Source organism: Schistocerca nitens, chromosome 2 (assembly GCF_023898315.1).
Source record: "Schistocerca nitens isolate TAMUIC-IGC-003100 chromosome 2, iqSchNite1.1, whole genome shotgun sequence".
Classification (NCBI taxonomy): domain Eukaryota; kingdom Metazoa; phylum Arthropoda; class Insecta; order Orthoptera; family Acrididae; genus Schistocerca; species Schistocerca nitens.
Window position 1 is genome coordinate 75,535,480 of NC_064615.1, and position 22,569 is coordinate 75,558,048.

Here is a 22,569-nt window from a genome sequence, read left to right on the forward strand (position 1 = left end):
AAGGAATTACAACTTTAAACATAGTTGCCTGGAGTAATATGTGTGGAAAGAATAAGCAAGGTTTGTATGTATATTGCCTGAATCTGAAGCAAGTAGATGGAATACAGTAAAATAATAGTTTTTCTAAGTGACAATTTTGTCTGATCGGTAATGAGAGTCAAGTTTGTCTCAGCATAAGGATCTGTTACTGTGGAGTGTTTTTCAGTAGAGCCAATTTTGCAGTGGATAAGCAGAGCAGATATTTATTTATCAGATGATGAAATAATAAAATAATGAACAATGTTAGGTTCTTAATGGTTAGGGAGCCTGTCTCTGCAGTAGGGATATTTTTGAGAATGCACTCCACTAGCTAATGAGGTAGGAAAGGTAAGTGAAATAATGGAGGCGACAGACATGATTAATGAAAAAGGTAATTATATACAAACGAATGTGGTGCAACTATCTTGATGATCTAATTTTGAACTAGGCAACCTTGGGTACTGTTTATATAGTGCAATTCACGACACTGCAGTTGGGAATGAGAGTTTACCATAAAGAGCAATATTTTTGTGAGGTACAAGTCAAATAATGCTGCATCATTGGATCTATGTTATCTTAAAGACTTCTATTTGTGTTTGAGGAATTGTGAGCTTAAAGTGGTAATACTGGGATGAAGAAAAGTAATTTTGCTGATTAATAACTGTGGTGCTAGAGTGATGTGAATATTTCTGACAGGGCAACTATTTGGTAACATTTTGTGAGGATTTAATTTTCTGGTTGAATAAGAGTAGTGCTCAGAGTTGAGTAGACAAGTCGGGCTATGATTTGGTACAACTTCCATCCCCTTAATTTTGATTTGAGTAGTAATTAAGCTATGTAATGGTGACACTATTCGTTTTTCATAAAGTAATGATCAGTAAATCTATGCTACTGCACGTTGACTTTTTGCTATTTTGCAAAGGGAAAAGGGACCCAAGTCTTTCATGTTTAATCAGTTTCAGAAAAGAGTTATCATCTAGAATAATGTTTTGTATTGTAATGTGCACTTCATTTAAAATTTTTTCTAGTCCACACCTTTCGTACTATAGTCAAATTTAGTGCTAATTGTTGTAATGTTATAACAACTATGAAATGTGTCTATTTATGATGTAATGACTATCATTTGCCATTGGTGTTAAACAATTTTTACTTATACTTAAGTTAGAAGTAAAAGTAAGTGTAATAAAGTAGGGTATTTTGTGTGATTTTTTCATGTACTGTGGTGGAGGAGAACCACCTCCAAGGGAACTGATAGCAGTGCATTTCCTTGCTAACTTGCCTTCTGAATTTTTTTTTTCAGTTACAAACCTTCTTTTGTTCATTAAGTTCTTGACACATGACATGCATAATCAGATAACATAAAAAATGGTTAAAATGGCTCTGATCACTATGGGACTTAACCTCTGAGGCCATCAGTCCCCTAGAACTTAGAACCACTTAAACCTAACTAATCTAAGGACATCCACACGTCCATGCCTGAGGCAGGATTCGAACCTGCGACCGTCGCGGTTCCAGACTGAAGCGCCTAGAACCGCTCAGCCACACTGGCCAGCTCAGATAACATAAAGGAAAAGAATTTGAATCAATATGCTTGAGGGAAGTAAACACATACACACGTCACATAAAATGCTCGAGCAAAGATTTAACTGATGTCACATACAAGTTTATGTTTGTTGCTAATACAAAATAATTCTAAACAAAGACTTCTTCATTACTGTAAAAAATCTTTTACTTTTCCACTGAATAACTACTGATCTCACAGGTTTGCATTAAACTTACTTGAACTTTGGTGGCTCAATTGGGTCTCTCTGTGCTTCTACCATTCGAATCACACGCTGTTTAGCTCCTGAATTGAATGCAGCACCTTGTTGCGAAGGAGTATAACGAATATACTGGGCTGGTCCCTAAAAAACACGAGAAAAAAAGGCAGTAAAATGAGTACTGGAGTGTAAAATACACACACACACACACACACACACACACACACACACACACACACACACACACACACACAACACAGATATTTCAAATGGCACAAAGTATCCAAGAGCAACAATTCACATGAATTTCAGATAGATTAGGGAAAATGATTCTATCACTTTAAGCATAAATGTTAAACTATAGACTAAATAGCAAACAAAGCTTTTAGGGATGAATATTGATTGGTCAACTGACATGTAATTAGTGTATGAAAGTACTGGCAAAGAGACTCATCAGCATGTTAAGGGCTTGGTGTCCTATCTTGTGTGAACAGCCAGTGCCTTGTGGGAACATACTGTCAATGTATGGCTCCGTTCTTAGCTATGTAATTCCGTTCTGGGCATCAAATCTATGAAACTTGGATGCAATATTCAAACTATCAGAAAAGGCTGTACAGATAATAAGTAAAAGTAGTAGCAGAGGTCACTGGCAGTAAAAATATAAAAATGGGTACCCTTACTACATCAGATGAACTCACATGATGCAGTAAGATAACCAATCTGTAGTGCACATCAGAATAAACATTACTAAGTATGTCCCAAACAGTTCTACACTTCATCATGGGAAGAGCTAATTCGGACTGACTTTTGCCAAGGAAAAACAGACAAAATCTCTGAACAGCATTTTTTTTTATCAAGGATCAAAACTGTATAGTAATTTGTACACTGAAATGAAAGAGCTAACAAAAATGCATTTATTTATAAAGACAGGAAGCATACATTTAAAATATTGTGTACTACACAGTTAAAGATTACTTAAGAAATTCAGAGTACAAGATAACAATAAAAAATGGTGACTGCCAGAGTGTAATATTAATGTATCACCCTTTTTTCTGAGTTCAGTATCTCAGACATCATGAGGGAATGCTGACTGAGCTTTACAGACTGGCAGAAGGGAAAACATGGCGATGTAATAGAGGCATGGCAGCATGGTTGTGGTACTAAAGTCAACGGTGAGTGTATGGGATTGCATGCAGTGAAGTATCTTTTATTTTATCGAGTTAAATGAAAAATGCATATTTTTTTTACATTTCTAAGATAACATGTTCTAAGTATGTACAAATGTAAGAACAATATGTTATGTATATCCAACTGAGGTAGTGCATTTGTTACAGATATGCCTCAGGTGTGGAAGAATGGAGGCTCAGGCTGTCTCCGTCCAGGAGGCTCAGGCTGTCTCCGTCCATCATGAGACAGGTTTTCTGTGGTTGTCCTACATCACTTCAGACAAATACAAGGATGGTTTCTTTAACAAGGCCATAGCCAACCACCAGTCCCAACCTCATTAAATACATTTGTATAATAATGTACCTGTGTATATGACTTATAAAGAAAAGTTGTGCGAGGCTATAAACCGACATCACAACACGATTTCCATCAAAATAAGTAAATGAAAATAATTAATTTTTGAAAATATAATACAACTGGATGGATAAAAAATCTGCTCACCAAGTAGCGGCAGAATAAAAAAATAAAAAATAAAATAAAAAAGTTGAATAAATGTGCTAGCTATCACAGCCAATGGCCCCTTCTACTGGCAGAAGTATTGAAGTAGATGAAGGAGGGTAGCTATAACAGCCAATGGCCCCTTCTACTGGCAGAAGTATTGAAGGAGATGGAAGGAGGGATAGAATTATAATTTTTGGAATCTCTAGACATATTCTCCCAATTAAATTTCACATGGGCCTATTTTAAATCCCACATCACTTTCCTTGATGTTGACCTCACCCACACTGATGGTCAGCTACACACTACTGAAGAATGATGCGTATCATTACGTATTCTTGGCTATGACTGATACTCATGGATGAAACCATAAAACAAGTTGCTGCAAAGAAGACCACAAATATGGGCAGATTTGTTACCTTATTTGCATTTAGAGACATATGCCTAAGGACAACATGTGTCTTCAACACTGTATGGTGATTGCAGTAACTTTGTGAGAGGAAGTACCTGCGCTCATGTGATATAGAAGCTCCTAGCATCGTTGGGCTACTTTTGAAAAGCAAGAAGTCCTGGGAAGATACACATTTTTTTATAATAGTTATGATGTTGATCAGCCGAATCAAATGTTACATTCAAATTCATTCATTCTCTGGACACACTTTTACGTAGAGGTTTCGGGTTGGACGTTATAATCAGTCAGAAGTTTGATGTTATCCAGTTGATGTTCTATACGTTTATCGACAATGATGAAAAAAGGCCTTCATATATTATTCAAGAGAATTTAGAGTAGCAGTATCACATTTCCTACAGTAATAACTGCGGTAACGGCCATTATCTGGATGGCTGCACTTTTAAATGTGTGTGCCGCCAATGCGTTCCCTACATTTGCCACCGAGGCACGAGGGTGCTGCCTCGAATAATTACACTGCTGCCAATGGCATGCAAGCGTCCCCTCTCCAGAGCATCAGTGGTGCTTGTACCTAAGCCAACATTTATGCACTGAGCCCATTTTGAGTGTTTGCAATCTGAATAATATTTTTAGACTTTCACAGTCGTCAGGGCTCCCACCTTATGAACAGACATTGTATTGAACAGCTAAATAACACTTACAGACTTTCATAGTGGCCAGGGCTTGACATCTTCTGAATAGACATTATATCGATGAGTGACAGATTTATAAATTTTTCGTATCTGTGTATATTTCTAAGTTCAAATCTACTGTTAGCAACTGATGCTGCAACTTCACCAACAAAGTTATGTATTATTTTTACTTTTTGATATTAGATGTAGAATCAATTAATATCTGAACACACTGTTCATGAATGGCATCTGTTCCTCACCCCTGTATCCACTAAAGAACCACCCAGATTAGATTAGATTAGTTTTTCGTTCCATAGATCCTTGTTGAGAGATCCTCGTGGATGTGGAACATGTCAATTTAAAAAAAAAAAAAAAAAAAAAAAAAAAAAAAAAAAAAAAAAAAAAAAAAAAAGAGCTGAAATAACAATACTAATAGTATGAATATATACAATACATCATTTGCTTCTATTAAAAGATTAATCAATGGAGTAGAAGGAGTTGGCCACTAGTAAGTCTTTCAGGCTCCTTTTAAACTGATCTTTATTTGTAACTAAATTTTTTATGTTTGCTGGCAAATTATTGAAGATGAGTGTTCCTGAGTAGTGGACCCCTTTTTGAACTAAAGTAAGTGCTTTTAAGTCCTTGTGCAGATCATTTTTGTTCCTGGTATTGTATGTATGAACTGAGCCGTTTGTTGGAAAAAAGAGATATATTATTTAGGACAAATTTCATTAAGGAGTGAATATACTGAGAGGCAGTAGTTAGTATACCCAGTTCTTTGAAGAGGTTTCTACAAGATGTCCGTGAGTTTACTCCACAAATAATACGTATTACACGCTTTTGGACTCTGAAAACTTTTGTTTGACTTGAAGAGTTACCCAAAATATTATACCATATGACATTATGGAATGAAAGTAGGCAAAGTATGCAAGCTTTTTCACTTTTATGTCGCCTATGTCTGCTAACACTCGAATTGCAAATACAGATTTGTTAAGGCGTTTCTGCAGTTCTGTGGTGTGCTCCTCCCAACTGAATTTATTATCAAGTTGTAATCCCAGGAATTTAAGACTGTCAACCTCTTCTATCTGCTCTTCTTCGTACTTTATGCATATGGTGGGTGGAAACCTCTTACAGGTTCTGAATTGCATATAGTGAGTCTTTTCTAAGTTTAATGTCAGTGAGTTGGCTTTAAACCATTTATTAATATCCATGAAAATATCATTAGCAGATCTTTCTAGAACTACACTCGACATACTATTTATTGCAATACTTGTGTCATCTGCAAACAAAATGAACTCTGCTTCTGGCACTGTAACTGATGAGAGATCATTAATGTACACAAGAAAAAGCAATGGCCCTAAGATGGATCCTTGTGGGACACCACATGTAATTTCTTCCCATTCTGATGATGACCGATGACTTAATTCACAACTTGTTTCCAGTTAGCGAGGTATGACTTGAACCATTTTGCAGCACTGCCCGTGACACCATAGAATTCTAATTTATTTAAAAGGATGTTGTGGTTTACACAATCGAATGCCTTTGACAAATCACAGAAAATACCTGCTGCTTGTAACTTGTTATTTAATGAATTAAGTACATTTTCACTGTAGGTGTAAATAGCCTTTTCGATATCAGAACCCTTCAGAAATCCAAACTGTGTTCTTGATAATATGTTACTTGTGGTCAGATGGTTGAGAAGCTGCCTGTACATTACTTTTTGTAAAATTTTTTGAGAATGCTGGCAAAAATGAAATCGGTCTGTAGTTTGATGGCATCTCTTTATCCCCTTTCTTGAATAGAGGCTTAACATCTGCATATTTCAGCCAGTCAGGAAATGTCCCAGTTATAAGTGACTGATTACACAAGTAACTTAGAATTGTACTAAACTCACAAGAACATGCCTTAATTAACTTTGTTGATATTTCATCGTAACCACTGCAATGGTTTGTTTTTAAAGATTTTATTATGGAAGTTATTTCTTTTGGTGAAGTGAGTGACATATTCATGTACCTGAAGCTATTTGTAAAGGCTAGTTTCAGATATTCAAGGGCATTATTTATTGATCCTGACAATCTCATTCTATCAGTAACGGATATAAAGTACTTGTTAAATAGATTTGCCACACTATGCCCATCAGTTACTAATGTGTCATCTACCCTTAGTGCTATTTGCTCCTGTTCCTTTCTGGTTCTACCAGTCTCCTCTTTCACTATATCCCATATTGTTATTATTTTGTTCCCTGACATTGCTATCTTCTTCTCGTAGTGCATTTGTTTAGATGTCTGAATTACTTTTTTTAATATTTTACAGTATTCCTTGTATTTAGCTAAATCATCAGCATTGGAGCTATTCTTGGTCGACAGATACATTTTCCTTTTTGTCTTACAGGAAATCTTTATTCCTTGTGTGATCCATGGTTTTATTATAGACTCCTCTTTAATTTGAGTAACTTTTAGAGGAAAACGGTTTTCAAACATGGTACTGACATTGTTCATGAATGTGTTATATTTTTCATTCATGTCATGAGCACTATAAACATCTTTCCAGTTCATATCTTTGAGCAGTTTTCTGAAACACTCAATTTTTGGTTGATTGAATACTCTCCTGTACTCAGATTTAGCACTCTTGATAATCTGCTTAGAATTTACATCTACAACAAGGAGCTGCATGTCATGATCTGATAGTCCATTTATTACAGGTTTTATGATATGATTTTGTTCCTTCGATTTGTCTATAAAAATGTTATCAATGGCTGTCCTTGAGGATTAGTGATCCTAGTTGGAAAGTTTACAGTGTGAGTTAGATTGAAAGACAACATTACTAACTGCAGTAAATGTTTACTGGAAGATTGCGGTAGAAAATCTGTATTAAAGTCACCAGCAATCAAAATTTCTTTGTTTCTTCCTGTTAAATAACCCAAAAGAGCTTCTAGATGATTTATGAATAGATTATAATTTCCTGCAGGTGCTCAGTAAATAGTTACTATTATATAGGATCTGTTATGGAACTCTACTTCTGTTGCACATGCTTCTAGATGCTGCTCAAACAGAATTTATTAATGTCAATGTTCTTGAATTTATGGCAGTTTTTGATAAATGTGGCAACTCCTCCTCCATCCATATCCACTCTGCAGAAGTAGGAAGCTAGCTTAAATCCTGAAATGTCTAACATATCTATATCATTGGTCACTTGATGTTCAGAGAGGCAGATTATGTCAATTTGGTTAGATGAATTCATTTCATCAATACAAATGAGTAGTTCATCAACTTTATTTCTAAGTCCTGGAATGTTCTGGTGTAATAAAGATAACCGATACTGCATACTAATGGGATTGTAACTGCTTTGGCGAAGATGAACTGGCAGTTTCTGATTACTTTCTGTTAAACACTGTTTAAATGGAGGCTGTATGATAAAATCTGACTCCTGTTCATCTGTTTTCTCAAACTGAGTGTGTCTGCCAATCTCTCTTAAATCTCGTTTTCTATCCCCCTTCCCTACCCTAAAAAAGGCATCCCTCTGACACCTGTGACCACTGGTATTTTACCACTTGTGACAGTGTCCCCACTTAAGTTTTCTGCAATCAACCCAGACAGTTTCCCCTTCCCTTTCCTATTGAGGTGAAGGCCATGCCCACCTATCAATAGCATCCACAGGAATCAAACCAATATGGGACCCTATAACCGTCCTAAGCAGCCACTCCAACTCCAAGTTCACCTTCCCTACGGAAGAGTTGAAATGAGGCTGATCATGGCGTCTCCCACACTTGTATGCTTCGTTGCTGATGCTATCTTCACCAGGTCACTCTCTTTGGAATATTCAGAGCCTCTGTCAATGCTGTTTCCCGGACCACCCACTATAACGATGGCATCCTTGCATAAAGAACCTATATCCTCTATTACCTGACCCAGATCTGCACTAGGCTTGAAAAAGTTTGTGATCTGGTACTCTGGACCTAGATTTTCCTGCAGTAGTTGGCCAACACCTCTACCATGGGAAATACCTAACAACAGAACTTTCTTTCTCTTTACAAATTTCCCTACCTTTTTCAAGTCCTTGAAAGCTTTTTGTGCCCTTTCTACAGCTTCAGCTACATGAGGCTCATCCGATTCTGACTGAGGCAACAGGTCAAATCTATTTTCAAGATTTATGACAAAGCTGTCTGATGCTCTAATTTGCCTGTTCCCCCTATTACCTGTTGCCACTTCCCACCTCTGTTCACCCTTCTCCCTCTTTAACCAGTCCAGATCCTCCCTAGCCTTGTCTAGGTCAGCTTGAAGAGCTGCAATTTTCCCTTCCTGTTCCAGTATTTTCCTATCTCTACTACAGATCCTACAATACCACTGGTGAGCCTCATTTATGTCCCCATTTCCCACGCCACTACATTCGCCCCAATGAAAGAAACTACAACACCCATCACACCATACCCCGGAACTAACGATCCTACGGCATGTCACACACTTCTCACTCATGGTAAAAACAGAAATCGTATAAACTGATTTAAGTACTGACTAATACGTAAACAAAGGACCCTAGAAACTATTCAGGCAGATATAAATAAATTGAAAGAGTAATGAATAAAAAAACTGGTGATTACATGTAAGTTTAAGTCACGGTTTACTTACGATACATGCGCGTGTAATTAAGCCTGAAATCTGTGCTATAGGCGTGAGAAGGAAAATAAACTTCTTACCCTGTTTAATCTTACTTAACACTTCACTAACACTTCCACTAATGTAACAACACTTATAATATATTTATACCAACTGGAAACGTTTACCTATAAGTTTAATTCACTGCTTGCTTATGATTCGCACGCGTCAAATTAGGCCTAGGATTCATGCTACAGGCGCGAGAAGAAAAATATGCTTCTTACACCATTTAATCTTATTTTATACTTCACTAACGCTTCCACTAATTTAACAACACTTATATTATATTTATAACACGTGTAGAAGTTTAAAAATAGCTTAATAACAACGCTTTTTATAATTATTTAGTGCAGCAAATACTCTAAGAGTCCGCGTCGGTGCAGTGTTGCCCAGTATGTAAGAGAAGATTTAACAATAACTACACAAGGAGGAGATGAAGTCCATCATAGTCACATATAAGGCCACAGTCAGGCAACAAAAGGTAATGAAGAAATAACATTAAATCTTCATTAATTAAATCATGTAGAACAAAATGGAACACCACATTTTAGGTGATCATGCCGAAGAACACTGAACCAGCAAGAAGTTAATAAATTCAAACTATGTCATAGCACTTAGAAGCACTAACATACAGTGTCCAAGGCACCATAGTGCAGGATGCAGATCTAATTATTGTTGGAAGAAATACATACACTCAAATACAGATAAGAATTATTTTTAAATGGAATTATTTGAAAAGAATAAAGGGTCATTCTAAAATGGTGCTGCTGCTCTTGCTGATGAGAATTGTGCATATCAGTACAGGCACTGAAAATGTGATGCTGTTATATTACTTCTGACGAAACACAGTTAAAACTGACAGAAATACATATGACAAAGCCGGTTATTAAGACAGTGTGTCAAAAGATTGATAGTCGATGCTTTTACAGATAGGAACTGTTTTTAATGGGTGACTGATGATTCTGTAGGGGCTTGCAGTAAAAGTAACAGTTATTAAACACCTTCATGATGTTATAGAGTTGCAGTGGTGGAAAGCATTTTACACTATGTCACTGTGTGCTGCGTGATAGGGCCTGTTGAGCTGTATTTACTCAAAAACAACTTTTAATTTTTTAGTTTAGGAGTTGGATTTTACTACAATTTTTCCATGAAAGTGTTAGTAACTGCTAGGAATTAGGGAAGTGTTGTTCAAGTATTATTATTATTATTATTATTATTATTATTATTATTTTGATTGTATGCCTGTATTAACTAGAAATACTGAAGAGCATTTGATAGATTTTTCAAAAAATTTTTGTGAACAATTTAAGGATGATCAATAACAATTTAGGACAGATCAAGAGCAATTTTAAGCAGCTTTGAACACTAAAATAGGACAGCTTGCACAAAACAATATTGGTCTGAATGCAACAGCAGGGCAAATTAATGTTAAATTAGAGGTGCAAGGGCATTTAAGTAATGAACTAAATGCCAAGCTAGATTAACTAATGATAATATAGGGCAGATCAATATTAATATAAATGCACAAGCAGATAATCTGAGAGTTATTGCCGAAACAAATGTCAAGTTAGACAAACAAGACAATAAATTAGATAAACACATTGCTAAATCCCACAATAAAAATGTAGAAATAAACAAAAATTTATTAGAACTGGAATCCACAATACTAAATTTTAAAGAAGAATAACATTCAGACACAAATGAACAGCCTGATTCAGTAAATGAACATCCTAGTGGATTTCATACAGATCTGAAACAAGTTTCAGACAAGTGTTAGACTCACTATTTCAAAACAAAGTACATATTCAAACGAAACAGAAATGTAATGTTCCACTTTAACATTGGAGGAAAGTGTTAATATTTTAATTGAACAAAAGGTTCAAGAGGAGACCAAATCATCCTAGAGACACCTCACTCATCAGTTAATGATAAAAATACGTAAGCATATAATTTACATTCACAAGCAGAAAGTAATTTTAATTCTGTTACATGTGAGGAACCCGTATGGAAAGTAACTGTGTAAATATAGCACACAACGGCAGCTAAACTGGTGGGAAAAATATATAAATGATTTTTGTTGACAATTTAGAGCTAATTGCAGTGACTGTGTCTGTCAGATGGTATTTGATATTGATTTATGAGGACAGTGTGATTTTGTTACGGAATTATATTACCATAACTTAGTACTAGCAGTAAGAGAGAAAATTGCTGCTGAAAGGAGAAGAGTAAGGTTCAGTAGCACATTTAAGTTTAAGCTGTACAGTACAAACAAAAGGAAAATTAATTACTTTGGAAACACAAGACGAGTAACATAGAACTGATTAATTCGATTTGGAAGGAATTATTTCCACAGATTTGCTAATTAGTTGAGTTTATACTGTTATATACGGGGTAGCAATACATTACTTACTGAAGGGAGAAACATGTATTCACTATGAGAAATATTTCCTTGGCCACACTTCCTATTATCTTTTACAGAATTGTGTCACAGCTGTACCAAGACTTTTCCCTTTGATATAGTAAAAGAACTGGTAAGCACATGTACTGTCATTTTATTGTGCACTCACATGAGATTTCTTTTTTCAGATGTTAGCACTGATTAGGTGAAGAACAGGCAGGGTAACTGACTAAAAGCATAATTTATTAAAATTTAACAATAATTAAGTGTTTTCATACCTGCAAAAATAACAGTATGATGTTTGTCTTCAGTCCCGAGACTGGTTTGATGAACAGTATGATAGACTAATATAATTTTATAATGATTAACTTCATGGCAAGGAGCATAATATAACTGCAAAAAGAAGAAGAAGAAGAGAGAGAGAGACCCTCTTTCTGGAAGTATGAATTTTCAATAGTATGATGTGTCCTAATATATGCAGCATGGTAGGAAATGAGGTTGGGGTAGGTGTCCCAGGGAAGGATGACCTACACCTGTGCTAAGATAAGGAAAGAATACTGTACATAGAAAGAAGTCTAACAGCATCGAAATTAATTAAAATAGCTGAAAATGGCAATCGGCAAGAATTTTCCAAAGAAATTTATAACGATGCACAGAAAACATTTGGGTCAATCAAAAATAAAAATAAAATAGGGTGCAGTGAAGTATGTGAAAAAGCTTCAACAAAGAGAGCAAAAAGAATTGAAAAAGTGGAAATGTTCAAGAAAAATTAAACACTGTGTCCAATTTAAATGGCAAAGAAAGGAAATAGCAAGGACAATTAGAACAAATAAGAAACTTGTGTAAACTGATGAAAACTTTACCCAAAATAATAATCACTGTGATTTTCACTAGCCATTTTAGGGCAGACTGGAGATATAAAAAAATCCCGAGTAGGTAAGTTTGATACATCCTCTATATAAGAAAGGCAATAAACAAGATGTTTGCTACTATAGAGATATTTATTTGCTACCAACTGCAATAAAATATTTTCCAAAATTCTACTAAACAAAATAGGAAGAACATTGGACAGTCATTTAAATGAATATCAAGGTGGTTCTAGGACGGGCAGATCATGTCTTTAACTAATATTTAACCTGTCTCAGTCATTTGCTACAGATTACTGAATTCAAAAGATAATGTAGTAATGTTTGTTTACTTCAGAAAGACGTTTGATTCTGTAAACAGAAGGACTGTAGATAAAATAATATTGGAATTTGGTGTAGATTAGTAAATTTAATTTGCAATACACTTACGGACACAGTATCTAAAATGAAGTTATGGGAGAAATGCCACACCCTTTTGAAAGAAACACAAGTATATGACAAGTTGGTGGCTATCCCCAATTCTTTTTTACTGTGTTCTAGAGAAAACAGCAAAAAGGATTTGGAATGAAGAATTGAATTTCACCAATAAGGCTGAAATAAGAAAACAAAAAGTTTATTCTAATATGTATCGCATGTGTTGACACCTTTGCTATACTTTCTGAAAATGTGAACCCTGCTGTGACACAAATTAATCTTTTAGAAGAAATAGGCAGGTAGGATCACCTTAAGAATTTCTGCAGAAAGCAAGCGAATTTTTAACAAATATCAAAAATGCAATAAACTTTCTAAAAACAGATATTATTAGCCAAATAAAGAACGTCAAAAAATTTAAAAATCTTGGAGAAATAACTGGAGAAAATGGTTTGGAAAAAGCTGTTATAGAGAAAAAGGTACCTAAAATGGGAATGTCATACAGAAAAACCACAGACCTTTACAATACAGAATTCCTGGCAAAAAATACAAAAATAAGACATCAGTGAGCGGTTAAGCCAGAATGTCTATATGCAAGTATTAAACTATAATTTAGATAAATCAAAAATACTAGAAAGGTAAATAATATAAAAAAATTCTATGCCCTCAAAAAACTAATGAATGCTGGAAACTGCAACGTAACAATGTATTTCTTTGAAACATCAGAAGTAATAACAAAAAGAAGACATATTTTTGGACTTTGATATAAAATAAAGACAGTGGATTAACCAAAAAGATCTTCAAACAATGGAAAATCCAGTGTGGAATATCAACAATACTTAAAAAGTCAAAGTTGGATCAACAAAGCAAAAAAGGATTTAAGGAAAAAACAATAAATATAAAAACTGAGGAAACAATCAAGAGGGAAGTGTATTGGGAAAAGTATTGTAGACTGAAGGATCCCAAGGCAGGACAGTGAAAAAAACTGGTACGCACAAGTCAGAAGACAGGAAGAAAAAACATTTTGAACAGATACAAAGTACCGAGAGAAAAGGAAATAAAAAATAAGGAACTGAAATTGGCTTGGGGTCGCTGGTTGGCCAATCTGGGGGAGGGGAGAAGGGAAGAGGGAACTACATGACAGTAAAAGTGGGATAACAAGGGCAGCTTGTGCAGGAGATTCAGTCAAGGACCATGCCGGCCGGACCCACCATTCTGGAGGGAGACACCCCTAACCACACCAACCCAACCCCGCCCCAATCCAAAAGCATTAAAATGTTAGATCTGAGAACGAAGAACCTAATCAACTGTTCATACATCTCCTGCCAACATTTGGCATAAAGAATCCAGACTACACTTGGCGTGGAGATCTAGGATGAGAGGGCATGCCTCCAGGATTCGAGCTATTGTCAGGAAAAAAAAGCGTAATCTGGTATGACCAATGTGGAGACAATATAAGATGGTGGATTTCTTCCAGGAGCAACACCAGTCACCTTGATAGTATGGAGTTTATTAGAGGGAGCACCTGCAAATCTGTGCCCAGCATTGTCAAAAGCAAATGCTTGGCGTCTACTCGCTTCTCAAGCCAATGGATGGCCAGATCATTCCTTGGGATACCTACATGTAAGGACACAGAAAAAGTATAGATAATTCTTGGTATTGAGTACTTTCATTTTGATACTGATACTTTTCAACTGACACTTTTAATCATATCAGTATGTTATAGCAAGTATTGTACTGGATGATCTTTGTAATGATTTTTATTATTTACCCAAAATTTTGGTCACATGACTCAATTCCAACACCTTCAACAATTCCAACAGGCCAAAATTGAATGAGCAGTGCACATGTGTGTTACAGTGTGTGTGTATTAAAATATTTGTGATGCTTCACAAACCTTGTAAATGTTTCATTCATAGTTTGCTCACTTGGAATCCACTCATTTTCACTATTCTATTTACTTGTTCACTTCTGAATTACTGTTTAAAATACTCTAAGTGCAAGAATTACTGAATCAGTCGAGAGAATAAAATATACCAATCTGTATTCATAATAAAAATTTGTCCAGTTTAAGCTTGTATTATTCTGTTTAAAACCCACTCTCACTCACTCTCTCTCTCTCTCTCTCTCTCTCTCTCTCTCTCTCTCTCTCTCTCTCTCTCTCTCTCTCAGGAAAAGGAAAGGAAACTCTGTGACCAAGTCAAGAAGACTGCACAACAATCGGCTGATTTTAAAAACAGAGCCGAAGAGATTGGAGCTAATACAGAGTATTTACCATAATCTTTTTATCAACAATAATTTTTTATCAATGATAAATATTGATACCTCAAAACACTGCTACTTCTTTTAATACTTTCCTGAGTACAATACTATTCATGAGTACAGTATTGATACCATGCCCCTACCTACACAAACTGGGATGCAGAGAAATATATTGTCAGAGGGAAGAGTCTAAACAACAGATACCACAGGGTGGCAAGAGTAACATGGTCAAATACTCGGAAACTGCTGATTGAGCCACTACAAATCAAAACTTGGTTGAGGAAGATCTGTTTAATAAAAACATAGGGCCCTGTTAATGGCTATCAGTGTTGTTCCTGACTGGTGGGAGATGTAAAAGTATACCTGTGCTCTGCATGGGTTTAGATCTGTCAGTATCAGTTATGCTAGCATGCTGCACTCCTGAAGAAATGAGGGGAACAGACACTGAAAGGTCATGAGGGCACTTAAAAATATATTTCACTGAAACTTATCTGTCCAATACCAAATGCACAAGTCGTAAACATAAAGTGTGGAGGTAACCACTGTTTTGGATATCACTAGCCCACTAATGGCAGTAAGGAACAGTTTTCGCTCAGTATGGAGCCCTGAGGGGTGCCATTTCACCTGGACCTGTAGGGAACTGAGTCACATATCTCCTCTAACCTCAAATGATCATGGGGATAGAACTGACAAACAGAAATCAGTAGGGAGCCTCAAATCTTCAGTCGTGGTGGATAAGGAAAATGCGATGGAACGAAGTGGTTTAGTATGCCTCACATGAGTCAAAAAAGATTGGAATGTGATGTTGGCATTAAGATAAAACTTGTCAGATTGCAGTTTCCAACATAACTGGATGGTTGACTGTGGATCATCCCTCCCAGAAACCACACCGATATGGGGACAAAACACCTGTAATTTGAAACCCAACATTATTGTTGCACTACCATCCTTTCATGCAGTTTGCAGAGCATGTTGGTTAAGTTAGCTGTCAATGGACACTGCAGTTTGCCTGGCTTAAAGATTGGGATGATGACACTATCCCTCCACTGCAAAGGAAAAAGTACATTTCAGTGGGGATGGTACGACATCATCAATTAAATGTTCTGAACCCAACGCTGTGGGAGATCTGATGCATTTAGGATCACCACATAAGTCTTTTGAGATTTTTCCTTTTTCTCCTTAATAAATAATAAATAAAAACACCAACTGGATCATTATTTTTTGTTAATGATGACTGGTTATTGGTTTCCATTTGGCCTGCAGGCCACATTCATATCTAATGCTGATTATTATGTTACATCCACAGCACTACTCACTAACGGCACCTTGCAGCATTAGATCTTAAGATGATCCACTACTCAGATCAAAACAAAACAGTCATCATTAATAAAAAGTTGTGCTCTAGATGACATTTTTCATTATTTAAAAAAATGGAGCTTATGGTATGAACTGTATTATGAAAAAGATAGATTGCTACTCCTCATAATGATGACATGTTGAGTTGCAAGCAGGCATGATGTGAAGACTGTTGCACATTTGAGCTCTTAGCCAAAACTTTCTTCTCATTCAAGCAAGCACACTTCATACATACAAGGCTATCTCTGGCCAGAATGCAACTGTGTCGCATCACACAGAAGCAGCAATCCAGAGTGGGGAGAGAGATCAGAGTATGGGTGGGAGGAGAGGATCTAGCATTGGCCGACAGAGCATGGTGGGGCTAGATGTTGGCAGGAGAATGGTGCCAGGTGCAGCATCAAGAGGCTCTGAAGGAGGAGGGGCACAAAGAGTGGAAAGGGAGAAGAGCAGAAAAAAGGGAAAGATTAGCTGGCGTGTTGGCAGACAGGTGCGCACAACCTGTGTAAGAAGACTTCAATTGGGAGACAGAGGGGGCAAAAAATTGTGACTTGAATTGGGAGACAGAGGGGGTAAAAATTGTTGGGTGGAGGGTGTAGGAACAGCAGGTTACTGTACATTGAGGCCAGGACCATTTGAGGAGTGGGTAATGTGTAGGAGCATCGTTAGGGGAAGATAAGAAAAGTGGCTCGTGAAACATGCAGAAAAGAAGGAAATGGGTAATGCTCCAATTGCAACATATCTCACTGCATGCCAGAATATTTTGACTTTTCTATAAAAAAGCCAGTTATGTATGAAAGTGCTCAAGAACTCAACTCAACCCCCCCCCCCATTTTTAAGGATGATTACACTTTTTGCCATTGTTTTTGCATAATTTGTAATCTATGAAAGAACTAAAATAAATATAAAAACTAACCTTGAAGCTTGATCTTTTCTAGCATGTGCTACTCTTTAAGATATACCAAACACAAATGTGACAGTAAAATTTTAAATAGTGGCTGGTCTTCTGGGCGCAAAATTTTTCTAAGTGTCTGGTCTCCACAGTGTTAAGTTTTGAATGAAAGTCAAATGCTCCGTGATACAAGATATTCATTGCACATGCCCACACGTAACAGAATTGATGATGTGTAAAAGAAAATTTACTTTGAAAGTAATGCTTATCAAGGCAACATTTTCCCATGACCTATTAGAAATGAAAACAATTGTAACACAACACTCACTGAAAGAAGTTTGTTATTACGAAGTATTGCATAGTCTTCTTCTTAAAGCCTGTGACACATTTTGTTGTTAGCAGACACTTGTGAGTGTGCTGTGATTTGTTGTTGCCAATGGCACATTTTCTTTGCACCTAAAGTTTTATTTTTGTGTCATTCTCTTCTTTATGTTTTACTGTTGCATTATTATTCTGCAGTAGTGGGCTAAAGTAAAATTCTTTGTTAAGTATCAGTTGTTACCTACCAAAATTACAATAATTTAACTCAAAATTACAACAATGAAAAATTCCTGTGTTCTTCCCAGATGAAAAAATTCCCAATTTTCACGGATTTCACAGTTGTTCTGGAATGCATACAAACTGGTTCACCTGCATGTTGTGCCACATAATGGTCCACTTTGCTCTTGGTCACAGTTTGGCAGTGGCCATTCATCATAGTGGACAGCTGCTTGATAGTCATACCAGTACACAAAGCTGTGCCATTATTGCAGCACAGCTGGTATATGACATGGCTGTTTTCGCAGGTGGCCCAGCCTGTGATGGGGTAGGATAAGCTTGTGACAGGACTGGAATACGAGGTGCTGAGTGGGTGGATCAGGCAGATCTGGTACCTGGGTCTTTCACAGGGATATGAAACCTTTAGCAGGGGTGGGAAGGATCTTGGGTAGGATGTCTCATTTCAGAGCATGACATGTAACCGAAGCCCTGACAAAGGACCCCTAAGAACAGGGGTAGTGGGAGTATTAGAGGTCAGTGGGGATACGGCACAGGAAATCTGTTTGTGGAGCAGGTCTGGGGGAATAGTGCCTGTCTGGGAAGGACTTTGTGAGACCTTCAGCATACTGGGCAAAGGGAGTTCTTGTCAATGCAGATATGGCATCCATGGTGGCCAGGCTGTATGGTAGGGGTTTTTTGGTGTGGAACGGATGGCAGCTGTCGAAATGCTGGTACTTTTGATGGTTGGTGGAATTAATGCGGACAGAGTGTGGATGGAGCCATCACAGAGGAGGAGGTCAGTGTCTAGGTAAGTGAAGTGGATGGGAGAGAAGATGTTGGGGTTGTGAAGGAATTAGGATAGGGTTTCTTGACCCAGTTTCCAGATCAAGAAGATATGATCAGTGCACCTGAACCACATCAACAGTTTGGGATGGCCTATAAACAGGTTGGCTGTGGCATGGATTTGTTGTATATCTTCCCTTCAAAAGAGAAGTGTGCTAGGTGTTTGAGGATTGAGGTAGTGGCTTTGGAATCTAAAGGATGTAGGGAGAGGTAGTATTCCAACAGTGGCAAGGCCATGTGCACGAGGGATGTTGGTGTAATTGGAAATGGTGTCAACAGTGACAAGTAGGGAAACAGGAGGTAAAGGGAAATGGTGTCAGCGACAAGTAGGGACCCAGGAGGTAAAGGGGTGGGATGTTGGAGAGACAGCGAAGGGAAGTTTCTTTTTTTTCCCTCTCTCTTTTATTTTATTAGTATGACTGCTAACCACCTGCCCACCAGGATAAAAAGGCACTGCCAAACTGTGGCCAAGAGGAAATACTCCAGAATTCCAATCGAGAACAGCTGACAACATGACTAATGTAGAAGTAAATATCCTTGGAGTAGTGAAGCAACTTAAATTACTTAATAAAAGCAAGTCTTCTGGTCCAGTCTGTATACCAATTAGGTTCCTTTCAGAGTATGCTGATGCATTCGCTCCATACTTAACAATCATATACAATCGTTCGCTCGACAAAAGATCCGTACCCAATGACTGGAAAGTTGCACAGGTCACACCAATATTCAAGAAAGGTAGTAGGAGTAAATTACAGGCCCATATCGTTAACGATGATATGCAGCAGGATTTTGGAACATATATTATGTTCGAACACTATGAAATACCTCAAAGAAAACGGTCTATTGACACACAGTCAACACGGGTTTAGGAAACACCGTTCCTGAGAAACAAAACCAGCTCTTTATCCACATGAAGTGTTGAGTGCTATTGACAGGGGATTTCAGATCGATTCCATATTTCTGGATTTCCGGAAGGCTTTTGATACTGTACCACACAAGCGGCTTGTAGTGAAATTGCATGCTTATGGAATATTGTCTCAGTTATGTGACTGGTTCACAGTTCGTGGTAATTAACGGAAAGTCATGAAGTAAACCAGAAGTGATTTCTGGCATTCCCTAAGGTAGTGTTATAGGCCCTTTGCTGTTCCTTATCTATATATAGGATTTTGGAGACAATCTGAGCAGCTGTCTTTGGTTGTTTGCATATGACGCTGTCGTTTATCAACTAATAAAGTCATCAGAAGATCAAAACAAGCTGCAAAACGATTTAGAAAAGATATCTGAACGGTGCGAAAAGTGGCAGTTGACCCTAAATAACGAAAAGTGTGAGGTCATCCACATGAGTGCTAAAAGTAACTTGTTAAACTTTGGTTACACGATAAATCAGTCTAATCTAAAAGCTGTAAATTCAACTAAATACCTACGTATTACAATTACAAACAACTTAAATTGGAAGGAACATACAGAAAATGTTGTGGGGAAGGCTAACCAAAGACAGTGTTTTATTGGCAGGACACTTGGAAAATGTAGCAGACCTACTAAGGAGACTGCCTACACTACGCTTGTCCGTCCTCTTTTAGAATACTGTTGCGCAGTGTGGGATCCTTACCAGATAGGATGGACGGAGTACATCAAAAAAGTTCAAAGAAAGGCAGCACGTTTTGTATTATCGCGAAATATGGGAGAGAGTGTCACAGAAATGATACAGGATTTGGGCTGGAAATCATTAAAAGAAAGGCGTTTTTCTTTGCGACGGAATCTTCTCATGAAATTCCAATCACCAACTTTCTCTTCCGAATGTGAAAATATTTTGTTGACACCGGGGGAGGGGGGAGGGGGGAGGGGGAACCCACAAGGAAAAGCCAATCACCAAGAGACAAATTAAAAACCCCAATCTAAAACCGTACGCCAAAGGCCAGACTCAACACATAAAAGGGGCAAACCCTTAGATTGAGCGATAAAAGACCCCTGCTCGAATAAAACTCTAAACTAAGCATACCACTGCAGTGTCATCCGTTAAAATGAGCAGGGAGCAGGTCCAACAAGATGTGGACCACTGTCAACGCTGATCCACAGTGATATACAGGTGGGTTCTCGCAGCGCAGTAAATGACTGTGCATCAGCCAGGTATGGCCAATGCGTAGCCAGCAGAGAGCAACTGAGTCCTTGCGAGAGGCTCGCAAGGAGGAATGCCACGCACCTGTAGTCTCCTTGATGACCCAAAGTCTGTTGGGGGAAGGCAGGTGCGCCATTCATCACTCCAAGTACCACAGACTTTTTGCTGCAATATTGACTGGAGATCACATTTCAGAAGGCCAATCTCCAGGGCCGGTACACTGATAGCCTGTTTGGCCAGCGTGTCAACAGGTTCATTACCTAGGATGCCGACATGACCCGGGGTCCACATAAACACCACAGAGCAGCCGCAACAAGCAAGAGTATGGATGGACTCCTGGACAGCCATCACCAGACGAGAGCAAGGAAAACACTGGTCGATAGCTCATAAACCACTCAGAGAGTCACTACAGATAACGAAGGACTCACCTGAGCAGGAGTGGTTATACTATAGGGCACGAGAGATGGCGACAAGCTCTGCATTAAAAACACTGCAGCCATCCAGCATGGAGCATTGTTCAGATTGTTCCCCAAGAGTAAAAGCATACCCAACTCGACTAGCAACCATTGAACTGTCGGTATAGGCTACGGCAGAGCCGAGAAATGCGGCACGGATGGACAGAAAGCGGTGGCGGAGGGCCATCAGGAGGGACCGAGTCTTTCGAGCCTTGTGCCAAATCCAGCTGAACGCATGGGCGGGGCACACACCACGGGTCCAGAAAAGAGGGAGAGGGAAAAACTCAAGAGAAAAGATCGGACGCAAACCGCAATCGGACACCCTGACTAGGGCCGCCGTTCGGGAAGATGGATGGCCGAGTTGGGGAACAGGAGACGGTAATTTGGACGCCTGGGCAAGCTACAAACATGTGCAGCATAAGTGGCCAGTAGTCGCTTGCGCCAGATCTGCGATGGGGGGACACAAGCCTCCACAAGTATGCTGTTTAGAGGGCTTGTGTGGAAAGCTCCAGTTGCGAGTCAGTTCCCGCAGTGAAGTAGGGGGTCAAGCAACCGCAATGTGGAAGGCTATGCCGAACCGTAAGCCAGGCTCCCATAATCAAGACGGGCCTGAATCAACGGCTGATAGTCGTAGATAGGTAGACCGATCGGCACCCCAGGTGGTGTGACTCAAGCAACGAAGAGCGTTAAGAAGCCGCCAGCACGTTTGCTTAAGCTGCCGAATATGAGGGAGCCAAGTCAACCGGGCATCAAAAAGCAATCCCAAAAACTGCTGCGTCTCCACCACAGCAAGAAGTTTGCTGCCAAGATAAAGCTATGGCTCAGGCTGAACAATGCGACATTGGCAGAAATGCATGACACAAAGTTTGGTGGCTGAAACCTGGAAGCCGCGTGCTATGGCCCAAGACGGTGCCTTGCAGATAGTGCCCTGCAGCTGCTGTTCAGTAACTGCAATGCCAGCGGAGCTGTAGTCATCAGCATACAGAGCAGTTGCTATGGATGTTCACACAGCCACAGCAAGCCTGTTGATAGCAACTAAAATGAGGCAGACACTTAAGACAGAGCCTTGCGGGACCTCATTCTACTGGACTCGGGAGGAACTATGGGAGGAACCAACTTGCACACGGAAGGAACAAAGCGACAGAAAATTTTGAATAAAAATGGGGGGCGGGCCCCTACGGCCCCACCCATGAAGCGTGGTGAGGATGTGATGTTGCCATGTTGTATCGTATGCCTTCCGCATGTCAAAAAAGGCAGCAACCAG

General features: G+C 38.4%; 1 protein-coding gene across 1 annotated transcript in view; it reads right to left on the reverse strand.

Moving 5' to 3' along the window:
- The window catches only part of LOC126235740 (puff-specific protein Bx42), a 58,523-nt gene that overhangs the window by 30,221 nt on the left and 5,733 nt on the right, over positions 1 to 22,569 (reverse strand). The window contains exon 5 of the mRNA XM_049944523.1: positions 1,798 to 1,922. Within this exon, the coding sequence (XP_049800480.1) occupies positions 1,798 to 1,922 (125 nt within the window). The remainder of the gene's footprint in view (positions 1 to 1,797; positions 1,923 to 22,569) is intronic.